The 17,134-nt window shown below is 36.7% G+C and overlaps 5 protein-coding genes across 5 annotated transcripts; 1 reads left to right on the top strand and 4 right to left on the bottom strand.

Moving 5' to 3' along the window:
• Positions 3,657 to 6,231, bottom strand: LOC109124660 (mitochondrial amidoxime reducing component 2). Its single transcript, XM_010480231.2, has 8 exons — positions 6,086 to 6,231; positions 5,003 to 5,152; positions 4,744 to 4,920; positions 4,545 to 4,633; positions 4,412 to 4,476; positions 4,220 to 4,322; positions 4,017 to 4,127; positions 3,657 to 3,933 (listed from the first exon to the last, which is right to left on the bottom strand). The coding sequence occupies exons 1-8, from the start codon at positions 6,201 to 6,203 to the stop codon at positions 3,808 to 3,810; spliced, it is 939 nt and encodes a 312-aa protein (XP_010478533.1). The 5' UTR covers positions 6,204 to 6,231; the 3' UTR covers positions 3,657 to 3,807.
• LOC104757483 (vacuolar-sorting receptor 6) lies at positions 6,984 to 10,319 on the bottom strand. Its single transcript, XM_010480230.2, has 11 exons — positions 9,668 to 10,319; positions 8,869 to 9,561; positions 8,625 to 8,783; positions 8,467 to 8,550; positions 8,302 to 8,378; positions 8,132 to 8,213; positions 7,943 to 8,025; positions 7,789 to 7,852; positions 7,575 to 7,703; positions 7,364 to 7,467; positions 6,984 to 7,234 (listed from the first exon to the last, which is right to left on the bottom strand). Exons 1-11 carry the CDS (start codon positions 9,960 to 9,962, stop codon positions 7,109 to 7,111), a joined length of 1,896 nt encoding a protein of 631 aa, XP_010478532.1. The 5' UTR covers positions 9,963 to 10,319; the 3' UTR covers positions 6,984 to 7,108.
• Positions 11,238 to 13,130, bottom strand: LOC104757482 (protein YIF1B-like). Its single transcript, XM_010480229.2, has 5 exons — positions 13,004 to 13,130; positions 12,323 to 12,495; positions 12,139 to 12,237; positions 11,894 to 12,045; positions 11,238 to 11,778 (listed from the first exon to the last, which is right to left on the bottom strand). The coding sequence occupies exons 2-5, from the start codon at positions 12,491 to 12,493 to the stop codon at positions 11,391 to 11,393; spliced, it is 810 nt and encodes a 269-aa protein (XP_010478531.1). The 5' UTR covers positions 12,494 to 12,495; positions 13,004 to 13,130; the 3' UTR covers positions 11,238 to 11,390.
• On the top strand, positions 13,301 to 14,270 carry LOC104757481. Its single transcript, XM_010480228.2, has 2 exons — positions 13,301 to 13,621; positions 13,953 to 14,270. Exons 1-2 carry the CDS (start codon positions 13,387 to 13,389, stop codon positions 14,078 to 14,080), a joined length of 363 nt encoding a protein of 120 aa, XP_010478530.1. The 5' UTR covers positions 13,301 to 13,386; the 3' UTR covers positions 14,081 to 14,270.
• On the bottom strand, positions 14,360 to 15,792 carry LOC104757480 (peroxidase 7-like). The gene is made up of 2 exons (XM_010480227.1): positions 15,438 to 15,792; positions 14,360 to 15,282 (listed from the first exon to the last, which is right to left on the bottom strand). Exons 1-2 carry the CDS (start codon positions 15,732 to 15,734, stop codon positions 14,518 to 14,520), a joined length of 1,062 nt encoding a protein of 353 aa, XP_010478529.1. The 5' UTR covers positions 15,735 to 15,792; the 3' UTR covers positions 14,360 to 14,517.

Genomic DNA, 17,134 nt, shown 5'->3' with positions numbered 1-17,134 from the left:
GCCAGAAGAATGTTATATCCCCTCTCCATCTCTTGGTTATGAGAGCGCGTTTCTTCGTCACGACAGATGAACATTATATTAGCCGGAGGTGGATTATTACTCCTCCAAAACATCACATCGTGATAAAGACGCCTCCTAACTTCTCCTCTTTCAGGACCTAAAGAGGTGAAACAAAAGCTCGCATGGTTAGATCATGTCGAATTCTTTGTAAAACCAAAAGAAAAAATTATAAAAAAAACAGCCATCTGAATCTGAANTCAATGTCTAAATTCTACTATACATGTCAGAGAGATAGAAGATTAACCAAATTTGATGTGATTAAGAGTGATTCCAGTGGAAGAGAGAGCTTGCTTGACAAAAGGAGGGATGTGATTCATGTTGCCAAAGGCAAATATGGAGACTTGACCACGGTAGTTCAGCTTATGGAGGGCCGAGATTATTTTCTGAGCGACCCCCTCAGGTTTACAACCCTTGGGTATTGGACAATTGTCAATATCCCACCAAACTGACGTTTTAGCCTGCACGTAGTGAGCCTTCGCCGCTTTGTTTTTCACCATATCGTATTATTGAAGGCTTTGATGAACATAAACAAAACAAAAAACAATTAGTAAATTTAAAATTGGGAAAAGAAATTGCAGCTAAGTTTTTAATCTATGACAGAAAATCTTATGGTAACATCTTCAATCAAACAAGTCAAGTTCATTATCAAATTTAAAACGAGAGAGAGAGAGAGAAGCGTAGAAGATGGAGCTAACAGATCAATTCAACAGAATCATGGAGATATCAGAGGGACGAGATTATACCTTTTGACCGTAACAGGCTAAGGATTTAGGTTTTTTAAAAAAGGGTTTTCTTATTAGGGTAGTATTATGTATTCTTCTTAATGCAACGTGAATTTTCGCACCGCCACATGTTCCGGTGACTTGTTGTGGGTGAAGTCAAGCCCAGCCCAGCCCGCGCCGCCCTACTTAGACCCATTTCATAATATGGTTTCAACTTTTAACGCTAATAAAAAAATCAGCTTATTGTATTTTTCTTAACCATATGTCTCAAACGAAACTAACCGATGCAACATTTGTTTAATCGGAAAAAACAAAATCTACCAATCAAAACAGAGATTTCCGGACCAAGAAGAAAACCAGTTTACTTTTTTGATAATTTATTTAGACCTAAACGGCGAAACCCTAAAGGTCTAAAACCTATAAATACATATTAGAGATTTTGCGATGAAATGTTTCAGCAAATAAAACGATGATGAATGCTGGAGGAGAAATCCAGTTTACATCCCAATTGATCTCATTCCCGAGATACTATCGAGACTGCCAGCAAAATCAGTAGGGAGGTTTCGTTGCGTGTCGAAGCAGTGGGAATCCATACTTAGCCGTCAAGACTTCACCGAGTTGTTCTTCACCAAGTCGTCGGCTCGTCCACGTCTCTTATTAGTCCTCCAACGATCCAACGGTGAGCTGCTCTTCTTCTCGGCGCCTCAGCCTCAGAATCCATATGAAAAGTCCCTTGTTGTCACTGCTGATTATCATATGAAGCTCCGTGGAAAGATAATGAGTCGCTACGAGATGTGTAGCTATGCCTCTGGTTTGATATATGTAAATGATTTTGTGATCTCAGAGGATCCAGCTGTGTGTGTGAATAGGTTTCCCATGGGTGAGATATGTAACCTTATCAAGGGCCAGTTTGTTATCTTACCTTATCTATGCGGCTACAGACACTCGACAAGCTTTTTTGGGTTTGACCCGATTGATAAGCAATTCAAGGTAGTGGGCGAAGCTTATCCAACTTTTGGAGATGAAAGAGACAAACATAAAATTCTGACATTAAAAACCGGAAAACTGAGGTGGAGGGGAAATAACCATTGTCCCACATACTATAAATTTACGTGTGATGGGATATGCATCAATGGGGTGTTGTACTACTTGGCTGACGCAGAGGGTTGTGAATTTTCTGATTTAATAGTTTGCTTTGATATTAAGTCTGAGAAATTTAAGCTTATTGAGGTGGAATGTTTTAAACAACAGTGTGCTACTAGATTGATCAACTACAAGGGCAAATTAGGTGGGATTGGTTTATCGTATGATGACACTAATGCTGTGTTGAGTATGTTGGTTTTAGAGGATGTCAAGAAAGAGGAATGGTCGAAATATGTCTATACTTTGCCTATGCATGAAGTAGGTCTCTACAATGTCTTTGTGGTTGGGATGACTGCTAGAGGTGAAATTGTTTTGGCGGAGAAGTTTACATCAAAACCCTTTTATGTTTTCTACTTTAATCCGGAAAGGAACACTCTCCAAAGTGTCGAAATCCAAGGTGTTGGAGCTAACGGAGAAGCATTTGAAACTGACTGTAAAGTTTACGCCTTTGTAGACCATGTAAAGGATATAAGTGTTAAAACTCAATTCCAGCATTACAAAGGGGATGAGGATGAGGATGAGGATGAGGATGAGGATAAGGAGGGATATCAAGACGGTTATGAATATGGATATGATGAATTTGGATATGAAGAGGGATATGAATGTGAATATGAAGATGGATATGTAGATGGATATAATATGAATATGAAGACGGATATGAATTTGGATATGATGAATTTGGATATGAAGAGGGATATGAATATGGATATGAAAAGGGATATCAAGAGGGATATGAAGACGGATATGAAGACGATAACCTTTTTCGACTGTTTTTGATTAAGTTTCCATATTATATATACTGCAATCAAAGCAAGATTTGGCTCCACTCTTTGAGTTCACAATCAACCGGTTTCGATCCCATGGGAATCCTAAGCAACCAAACCCCAAACACAACTTAGCTTTTCTACTTTTCCCCCAACCAATCACACAACAATGATAACCGCTTATATTCAAATAAACGCACACAAAATGACAAACTTCATCATCAAATTATTTTATTCATGACTTTAAAACTTTATTATTCGCTATGTTATTGTTTGCACTCGAACTTCGGATGAGAGAATTAACATGATGGGGTGGTCATAGTTTGGCTGGTTATATATCAGGTTCTTCCAATATGCTTTTCCAGAGCCATGTGGTCTTTGCTGAAGCAACCCAAGAGTCTGAAGCATGTTGCTGTTGAGAATGTGCCAGAAGAATGTTATATCCCGCCATAAGTTCATCTTGAGATCTTCTTTTGTCACGAGTGATGAACAATAGATTACTATTTGTCCACTTAAAAAACAGACCGTGGCAAATATGCCTGCTAGTATATCTCGAATTCTCGATTATGTCTTTTAGAAAAAAACAAAATTTGGTGCGTTAAAATCTTTAGATATTATTGTTGATTATGTGAGAGGTCAAAGTTTTGATAATGGATCTAAAATGAAAGGAAAACATCAAGGGATTAAAAAGAGATTGCTTGATGTTAACTCAAAAGTATTAGTTGTGTAAGTGATATAACTGATTCTTGTGTGAAAAGCTATTATTTTTTTGGGAGCATTGTAACATATATATGTATTATTTTCTAACTGTAGAAAATAATGGAATATTTTCCTTACATGACTATGAAATCTTTTTCTAATACCCGATGGGAAAATCAAATAAAAAGTGATAAAGCTATTAGGTTTCGCGCTCCTCAACTGAGACGAATTGATCTATATGAATCATGAGATACCATAGCAGAGAGTGAAGCCGAAAGATAGTGATTTCAGTTGAGAATTTTGAGTTTTTACTTTAGTATATGAAATTTTGTTTTTTATGAACTAGGTAAGCATCGGTTAGAACAAGATAAGAGAGAGAGAGATTCACAATTATATACTTAAGCTGCAAGTTTCTTGGATCAAGTTGCTGCTTCAGCAGGAGACGACAGTTTTCCAAGGACCACAATGGAATCACCAATTTCAATTGTTTTTCCAATTCCATCGCCGAGTCGATCTTTCCAAACCATGTTCTGCCCAAAGTATATCTGCATATCATTTTCAGATTTATCATTCAAAACCCTCATATTCATTTTGTTATTATGATGATAAAACGGACCACGGTCTTCACCTTTCCCTGTGGTTTCCTCTTTGGCTGTAAAACTTTGTCTGACCTGAAATTTCTCAAAGTCTCAATCGGCTCTTGACCTCCAATCCCAGTTTCTTGACTAATGGTAGGTACCTGAGATCATGGACAAATTAAAAAGCTTATCCTTTAAGAGAACAAAACAAAAGATTCATGGAGTTTTGAACTACGTCAAGGTTTTCATATACCTTGCAACGGGAGCATAGTTTCACACCGTGAAAGGTGAAATCATTGATAAGGATCTCTGTCCATAAGTCTTCAGCAAATGGTTCACATCCATCAACAAAGATGCTGTAATTAACATTTGCCAAGTGAGAGCTATCAAGAAGTGTTGTTACAACAAAGCAATAAAAACACTGAGGACTTTCTTTTGAACCTACTTGGGTCTAAATCGGTTGATCGGTACAGGCTCCTTGAGAAGCTTATTCAGGGAATCAAGCGAACCCTGGAAATAGCACGAGAGACTATGTTAAAGCAGAACCGAAAGAAAGAAATCGAATCTGATCCACTGACCTGTGATGCGAGCAAGAATGGATACATATCTGAGAACTTCGCAATGTGACCTGGAGCATAATTTGGATCCACAGGCCTAGTCTCAGAGGCTGCAAATATGACATCAAACATGTGACTCGTGATTAAACATGCCAAAATGTTTCAAAGGAGTCAAGCTGTAAGATTAACTAATTAAGACAGGAAAAAAAGTATATGAAACCTGAATCAAAACGAACAAGTCGACAAGGCTTGCCAACAAAATTTGTAAACCACTGAGATGCTTCTTCTCCTTCATCTAGTGCGGAGCCAGACCACTCCCAAACTGAGACACCGTCTGCTATTTTGTCGGGTTTAGCTAGGGAGACCTTAAGGGCATCCATACCAGGAGCTCTAACCACTGCAAAAACACAGCCAAAAGATGAGAAAAAAGACAAAAGAAAAGCCAGTTATAGAAGAAGACTAAAAACAAACAATCTGACCCATGTTAGAGCTCTTGTTGGGCTCCCAATCCTCTGCAAAGGCATGCTTAGGCATTTCTACTTCAATCAAAGCAAGCTTTGGTTCCACTCTTTGAGTCAATCCTCTTCCTTTATCGTTCACAATCAACCAGTTCCGATCCCATAGGAATCCTAAGCAACCAAACCCCCAAAAAAACTTAGCTTTTCTACTTCTCCCCACCCAACAAATCACACAACAATGACAACAGCTTATAATATTCAAGTCATTCACATTCCAAGTCTTAAAACATTTTTAGAGCATCACTGCAGGACAGCACAAAATTCAAAATTTCCCCCACTTGAAGAACATCCAGAGTCACACCTCAAAGACTACTTAGAACACTCACAAGTTTCATTAACTATATCAAGAACCCATCAACAAGAGCTCACAACAACATCTGAAACTGAAGCAAACAAGAAGTGTCACTGATTCATGATGAGCCCTTAAAAACAGACTACGCGACGATATCGTTCAATAACTTAAACCCACATGAAGAAATACCTCTCANTCTACTTCAATCAAAGCAAGCTTTGGTTCCACTCTTTGAGTCAATCCTCTTCCTTTGTCGTTCACAATCAACCAGTTCCGATCCCATAGGAATCCTAAGCAACCAAACCCCAAAAACAACTTAGCTTTTCTACTTTTCCCCACCCGACAAAATACACAACAATGACAACAGCTTATATTCAAGTCATTCACATTCCAAGTCTTAAACACTTAGCATCATTGCAGGACAGCACAAAAATCAAAATTTCCCCCACTTGAAGAACATCCAGAGTCACACCTCAAAGACTACTTAGAACACTCACAATTTTCATTAATTATATCAAGAACCCATCAACAAGAGAGCACAACAACATCTGAAACAGAAGCAAACAAGCAGTGTCACTGATTTATGATGAACCCTTAAAAACAGACTAGGGGAAGATATCGTTCAATAACTTAAACCCAAATGAAGAAATAGCTCTAATGTGAAGCCCAAAAAGGAAAAATCGAAATTGAAACAAAGAAAAAGTATGATTTTTTAAGAAAGGGAAAAGAAGATTCTAGTTTATGTATTGTACCAGTGGGAGTGAGAGCAGCCTGAGATAAAGAAATCCCTCTACATGATTTGATCGGATAAACGAACAGAGACGATACTCTTGCAGCCACTTCACTCGCCGGCGACAAAGCGTTCTCCATCTCTTGTTTTTTTTCTATAGCATTCTCCCCCTTCCGACGAACATATCTTACATTTACCAGAAATTCATTTATGACCCCAAATTTCTTACGTCCTTCGACTAAAGTCTCAAACTTTGGTTTTTAACAAAACTTTCCATTTAAAATCTAACCTTTTTCATACTCCGTTGAAAGTTTAAAACTTTCCGTTGGAGTAATATTTACAATAGTAAAAATGACCAAAAGAAAAAATTCATCTTTAGCTCTTTATGAATACTTTAAAAATCATCTATAAAAATGAAATCCAAACTATAAATTGAAGTTGCAAGTTAATATCAGCGGTTGATGTTGAGATTCACACTAGTCACTAGCAAGATATCTTTCTTTTTTTTTTTATTGAAGGGCTTGAGAGAGAGTGAGATATCTTAGTAGCTGCTAGTAATAATATCACGCATATGATACTAACTATGGTTGTACATCTTACCGAAGATGGGGTCAAAGTTTGGCTGGTTATATATTTGGTTCTTCCAAGATGCTTTTCTAGAGCCATGTGGTCTTTGCTGAATCAACCAAAGAGTATGAAGGATGTTGAGGATGTGCCGCCAGAAGAGTGTTTTATATACATCCTCTCACTTCATCATGAGATCTTATTAATGTATCTGCAGTTCTAAAATTAAATGAGCTTTTTTAATGCATATATTTGATGTGGTTGCTTCTTTTGGGGGGTCATCTAGAAGCTTTGGTAATCCTCTTCCTTTGTCGTTCATTTTTTAAAGAAAGAGTAAAAATGACCCAAAAGAAGTCTTTTTCAGGATAAAACAAAATTTTCATCTTTAGCTCTTTATGAATACTTTTACTTGAGTGTTGGTTAATACAAGAAGAAATCATCTATAGAAAAGAAAAGAAAAAAAAAGTGAGAATTATTAAATTTAGGCTGCAGAAGTTAATCTCAGCTGCTGCTGTTGAGATTCACCAGTCACTGGATCGTTTGTGTTTTGGCTCTCCAATGGCATGTACTGAGACATGATCGCCATGATTTCGGAATCCATATAAGACTGCATTTTGGATTTTAACACACAAACATATAAAATAATTATCATCATTAGAGTTTAATGTTAAGAGAGATTCATGATGATGATAAATATGAAGATTAATAAAGGGAAACCAAAGTGTGAAAACGTTACCCTGAGACGATACTTGTAGAATACGTAACCACCTACACAAATGCTTGCAACCGCAGCTAGAATCACAAACGTCAAGAACCACCCAATTCTTGATCCGCTTCTCTCTGCGAGAAACAAAAAATACAAGAAATGATGAGAATATGAGTCTTGGATAGTTACAAAAGAATCTGACAAAGTTAAAGATCTTTTATTGTTTGTTTTCCATACTTACCGATGCAAGTGTCTTGTTCTTTCATGTAGAGACGATTTCCGGAGCATTTGCATTCAAAGCTTCCCCAATTGTTCTTACACTTGCATCCATCACATTGACAAGCTGATTGCTCCTTACATTCATCAATGTCTATATAGTAGATATAACAAGATGAATTAGTTTAAGTAAAACATGATAAGAGATTTTGAAGTCTAGAGGAAATATAAGTTTTCACCTTCACATTTAAGACCATCTCCTTTAAAGCCTTGAGGGCAACGACATCCTGATGCCTCCGAGTTCTGAACTCAACAGTTAGAGAACATTTGTTAAAACTTGATGGCATTATTACTGAAAAAAAGCCAAAAAAACATAAAGTAAAGTCACTTAACCGAACAAGCAGAGTAAGTTAAGCCCTTTTTGGTTTCAGACCAGCAGCCTCCTTGATTAATTGAGCATCTCGCAGGACCATAAGCTGTTATAACATTCAACCAAAGATGACTTCTTTATCAAACAAGAACACAAAATGTTTATAAATGAAGTTTTCTACAAGATATCAATGTCGAAGTTCAAGAACATACGTTCACATGAGGTATAGCCATCTCCTTTATACTGCACACCATTCACAACAGGACATTCACAGACTCTTCCTCTAAATGTGTCCTGACATAATCCAAACTCATGTGTAAAATTTACCAAAACATTTATGAAAAAAGTAGTCTTTTAAAATTCATCGGTTCTAATCAAGTACCTTGCAAGCTGTTACATTAGACTTCTTGTCTTGCCAACACCCTCCATTTGCTTCAAGACATTCGTTTGTTTCGATATCTGTTTCAACAATGTAGAAGAAATATTTCTCTAGTTCATTCTATCACCACGATAAGATCAGCTTAATTACTAGGGAATTGGTTGTAACCTCCACTTAGACAGATTCCTGGTTCAGTTCTTTCCTTAAATCCTGAACATATAGCCTTTAGTACTGCATTTCTCTCGAGTTTACCTGAGCAATGAATAATATTATAAGCTTAAGCATACCTAAACAAACATGTTACATTGAGAAGGAAAGAAACAAACCGCGGTATTGAGCATTGTTGATGATCAATGTTGGCAAGATTGTGACATCCCCGCGGTCACCTTGTCCTACCTGAAGAGATTGCTCAGCTTTCAAAACTTCATTCTCCACATTAGCTTCAGGATCACCAATACATTTCTTGATCTTGTCAAGTGGCAAACCTGAGAATAAAGAGAAAAGAATCAAGAATGCGAAAATGCAAAGAACGGGTGTGAAAAGAAAACGATTTTAATGAATGTCTCTTACCAAGAGATTCAACAACTCTTTCAGCACATTCTTTGCTATACTTCTTCTCCTTCATTGAACACCTGATGTGAAAATCAGTCACATAGTCCCACCAAACCCAAGATCGGTTACTCTCTTTAGCTACTTTATGAACACATAACTGTCTCAGATTCTCGAAAACAATGTCTTTGCCATCGTATCCATCACCAAAGTCTTGTTCAGGGTCAGGAGCACAATACCTCCCTTGGTTTATACACTGAGACTTACATTGATTGCTAGAAACATAATCTTTAGGACAAAACCATGTAATGTAATGAGGTGTAAACAAAGAGTACCCTCCTTTCTCAAGAATCTGCGCATGACCTTTAAAGTTCTTGACAAAGTTCATCTGCTCATCACACCGTGCACCACACTCGTCGTTCGTGTTAGTCCATAGCTCATACTCAACTCTCTCATCCGGATGAGGTAATGACTCGCTCCAGTCTATCTTCAGGACTATTTCCTCGCCTTTTTTAAGAGCTTGCTTGATAGTATTGGCGAAAGAAAAGTCGATTAAAGCCGAAGGAATGTTGAGTTTCTCTATAAAGTCATCAGCTTCTTTAGATTCCTCAGGTGAGTCCATTGTTATCAATGGCTCATCGACGTTATCAGCTACTAGAACTGCTGCTGCACCGGACTGTTGACCGTTCCATACCTTTAATGCAAAGTAGCACTCTGATGCAAAACAAAACAAAGCTTTTTGAGTTCTTCTACAAACCAAAATTGAGATTGAGGCAAGTCTAATTCTAACCAGAGACAAAAATTTGAATGAAACAGTTACCTCCACGATCGATGATTAAGATGGTAGGACGAGGGAACTTGGGTTTGAAAGTTTTGTCAAAAGAGTCACAACCATAAGCTCCTTTACCAGCGTAAACGACGGAGCCGATTATGTAACCACCGTAGTTAGGAACGCCGAAGTTAGCAATGGCTGCATCATGTTTGGACCGCATTGCCAAAGGGTTTAGAATCGTCACGCTGCTCTTCTCCACGATGAATCTTCCGAAAACTCCGTTGATCACCATGGTCAACGCTAGAAACAGAGCCAAGGTGGTTCCTTTATGAATCAAACACATTGTTTCTGATTAGAAACAGAGTTTGTAAACTTGGGTTTCGAATGGGTTTTATATTTGTTTCCTGAAAAAGTGAAATCAAGTAGGAAAGTATTGATTTTTTTTTCCCCGGAAATAGATTGCTCTGTTTTTTTCTGTAGTTTTTCTCGAGAAAGTTAGATTTTAAACAGAGTTAGATTTTTCATCTTTCTATCCTTTTTTCCTGGAAAGTGAGGGAATTAAAAGGAAGATGGAGAAAGAAAGAAAGAAAGAAAGAAATGAGTTCGAGAGAAAAATAGATCTCTCTCTCTCTGTTTTCGACTTCTTCTTTTTTTTCTCGATGAATTTTCTCGAGAAAAAGAGATGTGAGCGTAAAGTAAACGGGAGAGAAGATGACTTGAAAGAGTCAGCGGAACTAACCATGTCTTTGCAACTACTGATTCAACAAACTTCTCTCTCTTTTGTCATTTTTAAATCATTTGCAAAGAAAATAAAATAATAATCAACGTTTTCTTAGAATGTAAGGCAAATCGTGAGTTCCTATCTTATTATTTTCTTTTCAAAGCTCTCTAATCTTGAAGCTTAATCAAGGTGGTGTAACGTTTTAAGTTTTAAATTTTTTATCTCGCAACTTCATATGTAAATCATCATCTACTAGTACAAGTAAAGTTTCAATATCAATGCTTACTTCATTGACTTTGAAAATGCAAAGTCTAATTGAAGTGCCATATGGGTTAAGTTAGAAAACTTTGGAATCATCCGAACGACGATGTGACAATTGATAGGAGACATGAATAGTTGCTTAATCAAACATTAATTATCTAACCAAATTGTAACGTTACCATTATTTATTTCCAAATTATTTCAGGCTGACCATGAATATGATATGTTTTCTTTTTTTTGGTACAAAGAATATGATATGTTTTTTTATAGGTCATGATGTATTTATTTAAATATAAATTCACGGAAATGGTTACAAACATGCATTTTTTTTTAGCAGAGAGACCATGTCTATCTATAATAATAAAATGATTGGAATGAATTATAGTTAAGTGCAATATTTTTATTTTTATGTTCTACTTGTTGGAGGAGAGCAAATTATCATATTGAACATGATGTTGATTTAAAAATAAGTATGACTGGTATGCATATGATTAAAAATGTTAATCCATTATTTAATTAAAACTTAAGTTGTCCCGTTGGGTGGAGTCTCATGCCAAAAGGGAAACTGAATTGAAGTTGTTTCCTTTCCTGTATTTTTATGTCTCAATCGAATTAGAGTTTCTACAAACGTAGTCATGGAAATAAAAATGTTCAAAATAACACTTTCCTCACGTCAGTCATATGAATAGAATTGACAAACATACATCGCCAAGAACGTTCAAGTTACGCTACAAAGTACACCAAGAAGAATTCACAAAAAAAAGAAAAAAAAAAAACGTAATGCCCATTTCAAAAAAGCCAATTAACACTAATGTTACCAAGCCATATCAAAAGAGGGAACTGTACCAAGGCTAAAAACAGCAGAAGGTAATGATGCTTGCTCGAGTCATAACTCCTTACTTCAGCAAACAGAACACGTTTCATCGTCTTCACCAAGAAAATTCCAGTGCATAGACACGTCCATGGCATCAATGCGTAGTACGAGTATCCCCACATTATCTTGGAAAAACCCGCAAGACATAGACCAGCAAAAGCATAGCCTCCGTATGCCACAATGTCTAGTAACGGTGCCTCTCCGCTACCAAGTGATAGTAGTGTCACTTTCAGGAGCATCACTTGCAAAAACCAACCAACCAATCCTTTCACAAACAGCCAATTCAAAGCTTCCGGAGTAAACCTAGAGAGACCAATCAGGTTTGAAACAGATTAATAATTATCTGAGTCCACATCAATCATTCAAGCCCTAAGACAGATGACTCTAAGAGGGAAGAGAGACTAAACATAAAACTTACTTTCCATTAAGTCCCAATGAAAGGCCAGCAAGAACAACGTAGGTACCAAATGCCATAAATGGAATGTATAAATCTGGCGCATTGATGTCATAGATTGGAGGCTTGTATGAGAGCCTACCACCAACTGGTTCAGATATTCTGGTCCAATGTCCCTGAGGGTTTTTCAGAAGAACCCACATTAGTTTAATTTAATGGCTGGTATGAGAAATTCCCAAACAGAAGAAGAAAAGAGAAGACTAGCTTACCCGGTGTAGGAAAGGAAACAGAACAACCTTCAGTTTGTTCCTCACATATTGATCATTCACTTGGAAATAGTATTGAGGATCAGAGAAGTACCGGCTTATCTGTTTCATTTCCGAACAATGAGTCAAAAACAGATAAAAAAAACAAAAAATCAAATATTACGTGAGATATGGGGAATTCACTTACATTGCTCTGCACATACTCAGAGCTTGATCCTAAAATTCTCTCCCCATATGCTCCCAAACCACCACGGATAAAACCCGAGCCAGCTCCAGTGAAAGGATTACCAAACGGACCAGGCTGAGGGTTTCCTGGAGGTCTTGGCATACCCGGTTGAGGTCCCATGTTATTATACATCTCTGCCATCAAAACCAAAACAATTACAATCCACAAATCTTTTATCTCACACCAACCACAATGAATGCATCTCTCTTAACTCTTGAAATCAAATAGTTGTACATCAAACATTTGCTTCTTAGATTCAACAGAGTTATCTACAAGTTTCAGTTTCCATTTTGCATAGACCAAATTAAGATTCAACACCAGATCCTAACATTGACGCTCTAAGTCATCATCTCAATTCATAATGAGAATGCATAACCAAGCTCCAAACATAGCCTACTCGAGATCTATGATTCAACAGGAAGAGACCTCCAAATCATCTCTCAACACAATTTCAAGAGCTTCCAAGCTCAACAACACAATCAATCTAAGCTAAATCCATCGAAACAAATCAAATTCGTAACAGAAGAAACCAAAGATCTGATTTGCTAAAATCGAGAAACAACAACTAACACATACGAACGAAATCACAAGACGAATAAAAAAATTTCCACTACAGATCAACACACAAAAATTAATACTAACCTGGAGATGAGCAAGGTAGAGAGTAAAAAGCTTCCAAAGTAAAGTTCTTGCTTTCTTCTAAGGGAAACAATGGATTCTCCTCAGGAGAATCAAACAGTGTGATCTGCACGGAGACGACGAAGGGTATTCTCGGGATTTCGCATTCGCAACCGTTCTTCTCTATTTATTTGGGCCTAAATCGGGCCACTAAACATAGAACAGGCTTTAAACTTGGAAAATATATAGTTAAACTAGTAACCAAACAGACCCGGACCAATTTCTCAGTTCCTCGATTAGGTTTTAGACGATATATAAAATAACACAACGCTAAAATCAAAAACCCCTTTTGCCTCAAAACCCTAATTTTCGAATCTCTCACCAAAGCTTCGATTTCAACCGCAGCAATGGCGAAATCAATGAGATGCAAGAGAGTGAAGAGATTAAGAGCTATCAGAAGAGATATAGTGGAGAAGGAATCATTCACTCTAACGAGAGAAGACGCCAAGAACGCCGCTATCGAAGCCGCACTCGCCGCTCCGAAGCTACCCGTTCGTCTACCTCCAGTTTCGCCGTTTATGGAAGTCGCGACGCCGTCCTCTGAGTCTGCTCCTTCCTCCGTCACTATCGCCAACGATATGGGTATGTTCTGTTTCTTACTCTAGTATCGTTAACTTTGTCAATGAAAACTTGGTTTGTATAGATTTGAGTAAACTTGGGTTGTTTGATTTTATCAAATTCAATGTTGGGAGTGCATAGAAATGTTCTATGAAACACATTTGTTAATCAATTCTGGTTTCTTGATTTTGAATTTTGTTCAAAATTGCATCTGTAGTTTCTTATTCAAGGTGGATCATTTGGTTGGTTTGGTCATTTGGAAACGATGGTTTTGAGTTGATTCTATATCTTTTGAAAGGGTTTGTGATATTGGCTATGTTCTGTTTGGGGATACTATTGTTGTTGTTGTTTGCAGATGTGGAAATGGATGATGAGAAGAAAAACAAGTCGCTAAAACCTATCGGAAGGAAGTTGAAGAAGAAGTTTAAGATGGGGATGAAGAATCGCCGCAGTAAGGGTGTCCTTAGAGGCAAACGAAACTAAACTGGTTTGTTGCTTTCGATTGGCACGCATAACTATGTTTTTCCTCTCTAAATTGTCAGGTTCTTGAATGTCTTAGAGTATATCTATCTTTTGTACTATGTTTTCTCTTTGAGTTGCAATATTATAGAGACCCCCTAAAGACTTCTGATTATGCCATTATGTTCTATTAGCATTATGAACCTTTGACATATATTAATCATGCATTTGTCTCTAGTTCAAATATAGTGGTACACAGTACTTTGGGAGAAATGTAAATCAGAAGTTGAAAATAACAATACGAGAGGGTTAAAAAGTAGCTTGCAACAAATATAATTCTCAGTATACATCAAGATTCACATTTTTGTTGTACAGACAACAAATTACAATTAAAAAGAGAACAAATTTAGAACCAAACAAGAAATTACTTTCAAGAAACTCATGAGAGATTATAATTATAATTAGTAAGCAGCTCCTGAGTTAGATTTGCTGCAAACCTTCCTGATCTCTCCGGTACGGTCTTCACCAGTGAGAACACCAACGTTGACCAGCTTGGCCATAGAGACAGCGAACTGCTGTCTGAACATCTGAGGAGGCTGCTCTGCGAAAGCTTTTACAAGTGGAGCGGTCCTTGGGTCCTTAACAAGCTCCTGATCAGTCGTCAAGACTCCCATATTCTTCTGAAGATTAATGTAATACTGATTATCAAACACTGCCGGAGTTATGGCGTCGAGAGAAACGGTCTCAGTCGCCCAGCGACACTTGCGTCTCAAGTAATCTGCGTATTTGGGTTCGATCGACGGATCAGTACCACTGGTACCGTTGTAGTTGTAAAGCCTGGACTGGATGGTGCCACAGTAGGCTTGTCCGATGGTATGGGCCCCAGATAGAACAACTAGGTCGAGGATGTTAAGACCGTAAGACTGAAACGTCTCTAGAAGGGCGGTTACATCACGGCGGCCTGAAGGGACTTTCTCAACGTCTCTAGCGTAAGAGGCTTTGGAGTCACGACGACCGTAGGCGTTGGGCCAGTAAGGACCACCGAGTTGGACGGTCGCGGCACGGCTAGCTGCAGTTAGGATGTCAGCGCATGAGGCTAAGCCGGGGCAAGATTTCTCGAGCTCTGACTTGATATCGTCGATCAGCTCGAAGCCTCTTAGGTTTTTGCTCGCCGGAGATCTTCTCTCTGTTCCTTCGTAGTCTAAAAGAACCGACGCATCACATCCCTGAAAGTTGTTAATTCATTAGATATGCGAAAAAACACTATGGTGGGTTTGTCCATAGACTTTTTATCTAATAGTATATATATGCATATAAATATTAGGCAACTGAACGATTGATGATGAATTTATATTTAAGAAAGAAGATATAGTTGCAATACCGTGACACCACAATCGTGGAAGATAAGGCGGAGGAGGGCGGGACCAAGAGAAGCGTCACTCTTAGTCCATTCCCTCACTTTGTTATCAACGATTTTCTCAAAATTTGGACAAATCTTATCATAGTAATTCAACGATAATTGATTGTCCAATGGAAACCATGACTGAGTGTCATCATCACCACCATCATCATCACCTCCGTATCCTCCCGTTCCCGGTACGTCTTTTCGGCCAGCTGATACAGGCCAAGCCACAAAAACCACGAGTAGGACGACGGCTGAGACCACGGCCAACTTCATTATCTTGCTTTCTTGATAATATGTTTTTCGGAATTTGATGGATTTGTTTGATGAGAATTGTTTTGTGTGAGTAATTTTTATATTGGGTTGGGAAATGAATGTGATGCTTTTACGTGGGAGGCACAACTAAAAGATTTCAATATTCAAGTGACTTGCCTGCATGTTGTATATGAAATGTTTATAATATATGATTTTATGTATTCCTTTTTTCCTTTGAGAAAACAAAAACAAATGGAGATAATGATCTTTGACTTATTTGATTATATTAATTTTTTTATCTTTCAACTTCTATTGGGTTAATTTATTTGCTCTTTGGTCGGTATAACAACATTATTTTCCTCTATAACTCACTCGTGTAAATTTGAATACATGAGTAAGATTAATGTATGCGTTCTAAGACAATGCAAAGATAAAAATTGTATCTTTTATATGTTGAGAAGTTGTTTTTCAAATTTTTGTTTTCAAAGACTTGATTTTTCTTTCATCATTTGAATGGAAGAAGTTTGACCATCTGAAAATCGGTTTAATTGCAATTATCCCTTCTATGTATATGCAAAAGAACCACAATTAACAAGATCTTTAAATTCATATTACTTGATTTTTTTTCCACAAATAAACGTTAATGCGATATAGTTTGACTATCACAATAGATGACAAGTTTGGGTTGAGTGAAGGAAGCATTATTTCGTTAATAACTTACTTCCAACTTTTACAATAAATGGAAGTGAACAAAATGTGAACTTTAAAAAAAGAAAAAAAAAGTGAACCAAAATTTCTATTTAATCATATATACACAATTTTGAGTAAAAAAAAAATTATATATACACAAAAGTAAGATTTCACTCTTTCCTTATTGATTTAGCATTTAATTTCTAAAATTAATAATTATATTTAAAATGTAATAATGTATATTAATTTATACTTTAAATCTACACTTTACTATTAAATTGTAACTGAAATCACATAAATTATGAATTGACTATTTTTCATTCATTTTCATTCAAATATACTATAAATTATAATTGTAACTTCTCTAATTAAATTATTTTAGAAATATAACTTCCATCCCTTGAAATCCTATAAATAATCATTTCACATCATCATTCACCATATCTTAAATTCTAAATATTTTATTCGTTTGTTTATGTTCTTGCATGGGTTCAAAATTCATTGTAATAGATTGACATCTCCATTGGTGTTAGTTAGTTAGTAGTGTCTTTTTTTTTTTTTGGACAAATGTTAGTAGTGTCTAGCTAGGATAGTATATTTTATTTTCTTAATTGGGAAATTCAATAATTATCATTAAATTTATTAACATACTGTAGAATGGAAGAAGGAAAATATTTTTGGTAGAAATTGAATAACTTAAAAAGGGAATATATATATATATATATATATAT

The sequence above is a fragment of the Camelina sativa genome, chromosome 17, assembly GCF_000633955.1.
Source record: "Camelina sativa cultivar DH55 chromosome 17, Cs, whole genome shotgun sequence".
Taxonomy (NCBI): domain Eukaryota; kingdom Viridiplantae; phylum Streptophyta; class Magnoliopsida; order Brassicales; family Brassicaceae; genus Camelina; species Camelina sativa.
This window is presented reverse-complemented; position numbering and strand designations above follow the sequence as displayed.

Bases quoted from the DNA above. Each gene is read 5' to 3' on its own strand.
- LOC109124660 (XM_010480231.2), bottom strand. From the start codon at position 6,203: ATGGAGAACGCTTTGTCGCCGGCGAGTGAAGTGGCTGCAAGAGTATCG. The intron at 4,921-5,002 runs GTCAGATTGTTT...GTGTTTTTGCAG, and splicing joins CAACAAGAGCTCTAACATGG to TGGTTAGAGCTCCTGGTATG. The intron at 3,934-4,016 runs GTGAAGACCGTG...AATGATATGCAG, and splicing joins AGAGGAAACCACAGGGAAAG to ATATACTTTGGGCAGAACAT.
- LOC104757483 (XM_010480230.2), bottom strand. From the start codon at position 9,962: ATGTGTTTGATTCATAAAGGAACCACCTTGGCTCTGTTTCTAGCGTTG. The intron at 8,379-8,466 runs GTTACAACCAAT...TTGTTGAAACAG, and splicing joins AGGAATCTGTCTAAGTGGAG to ATATCGAAACAAACGAATGT. The intron at 7,853-7,942 runs GTTAAGTGACTT...TGTTGAGTTCAG, and splicing joins TAACTTACTCTGCTTGTTCG to AACTCGGAGGCATCAGGATG.
- LOC104757482 (XM_010480229.2), bottom strand. From the start codon at position 12,493: ATGTATAATAACATGGGACCTCAACCGGGTATGCCAAGACCTCCAGGA. The intron at 12,238-12,322 runs GTAAGTGAATTC...GAAATGAAACAG, and splicing joins CTGAGTATGTGCAGAGCAAT to ATAAGCCGGTACTTCTCTGA. The intron at 11,779-11,893 runs GTAAGTTTTATG...TGGTCTCTCTAG, and splicing joins TCATTGGGACTTAATGGAAA to GTTTACTCCGGAAGCTTTGA.
- LOC104757481 (XM_010480228.2), top strand. From the start codon at position 13,387: ATGGCGAAATCAATGAGATGCAAGAGAGTGAAGAGATTAAGAGCTATC. The intron at 13,622-13,952 runs GTATGTTCTGTT...TGTTGTTTGCAG, and splicing joins CACTATCGCCAACGATATGG to ATGTGGAAATGGATGATGAG.
- LOC104757480 (XM_010480227.1), bottom strand. From the start codon at position 15,734: ATGAAGTTGGCCGTGGTCTCAGCCGTCGTCCTACTCGTGGTTTTTGTG. The intron at 15,283-15,437 runs GTATTGCAACTA...AACAACTTTCAG, and splicing joins TCCACGATTGTGGTGTCACG to GGATGTGATGCGTCGGTTCT.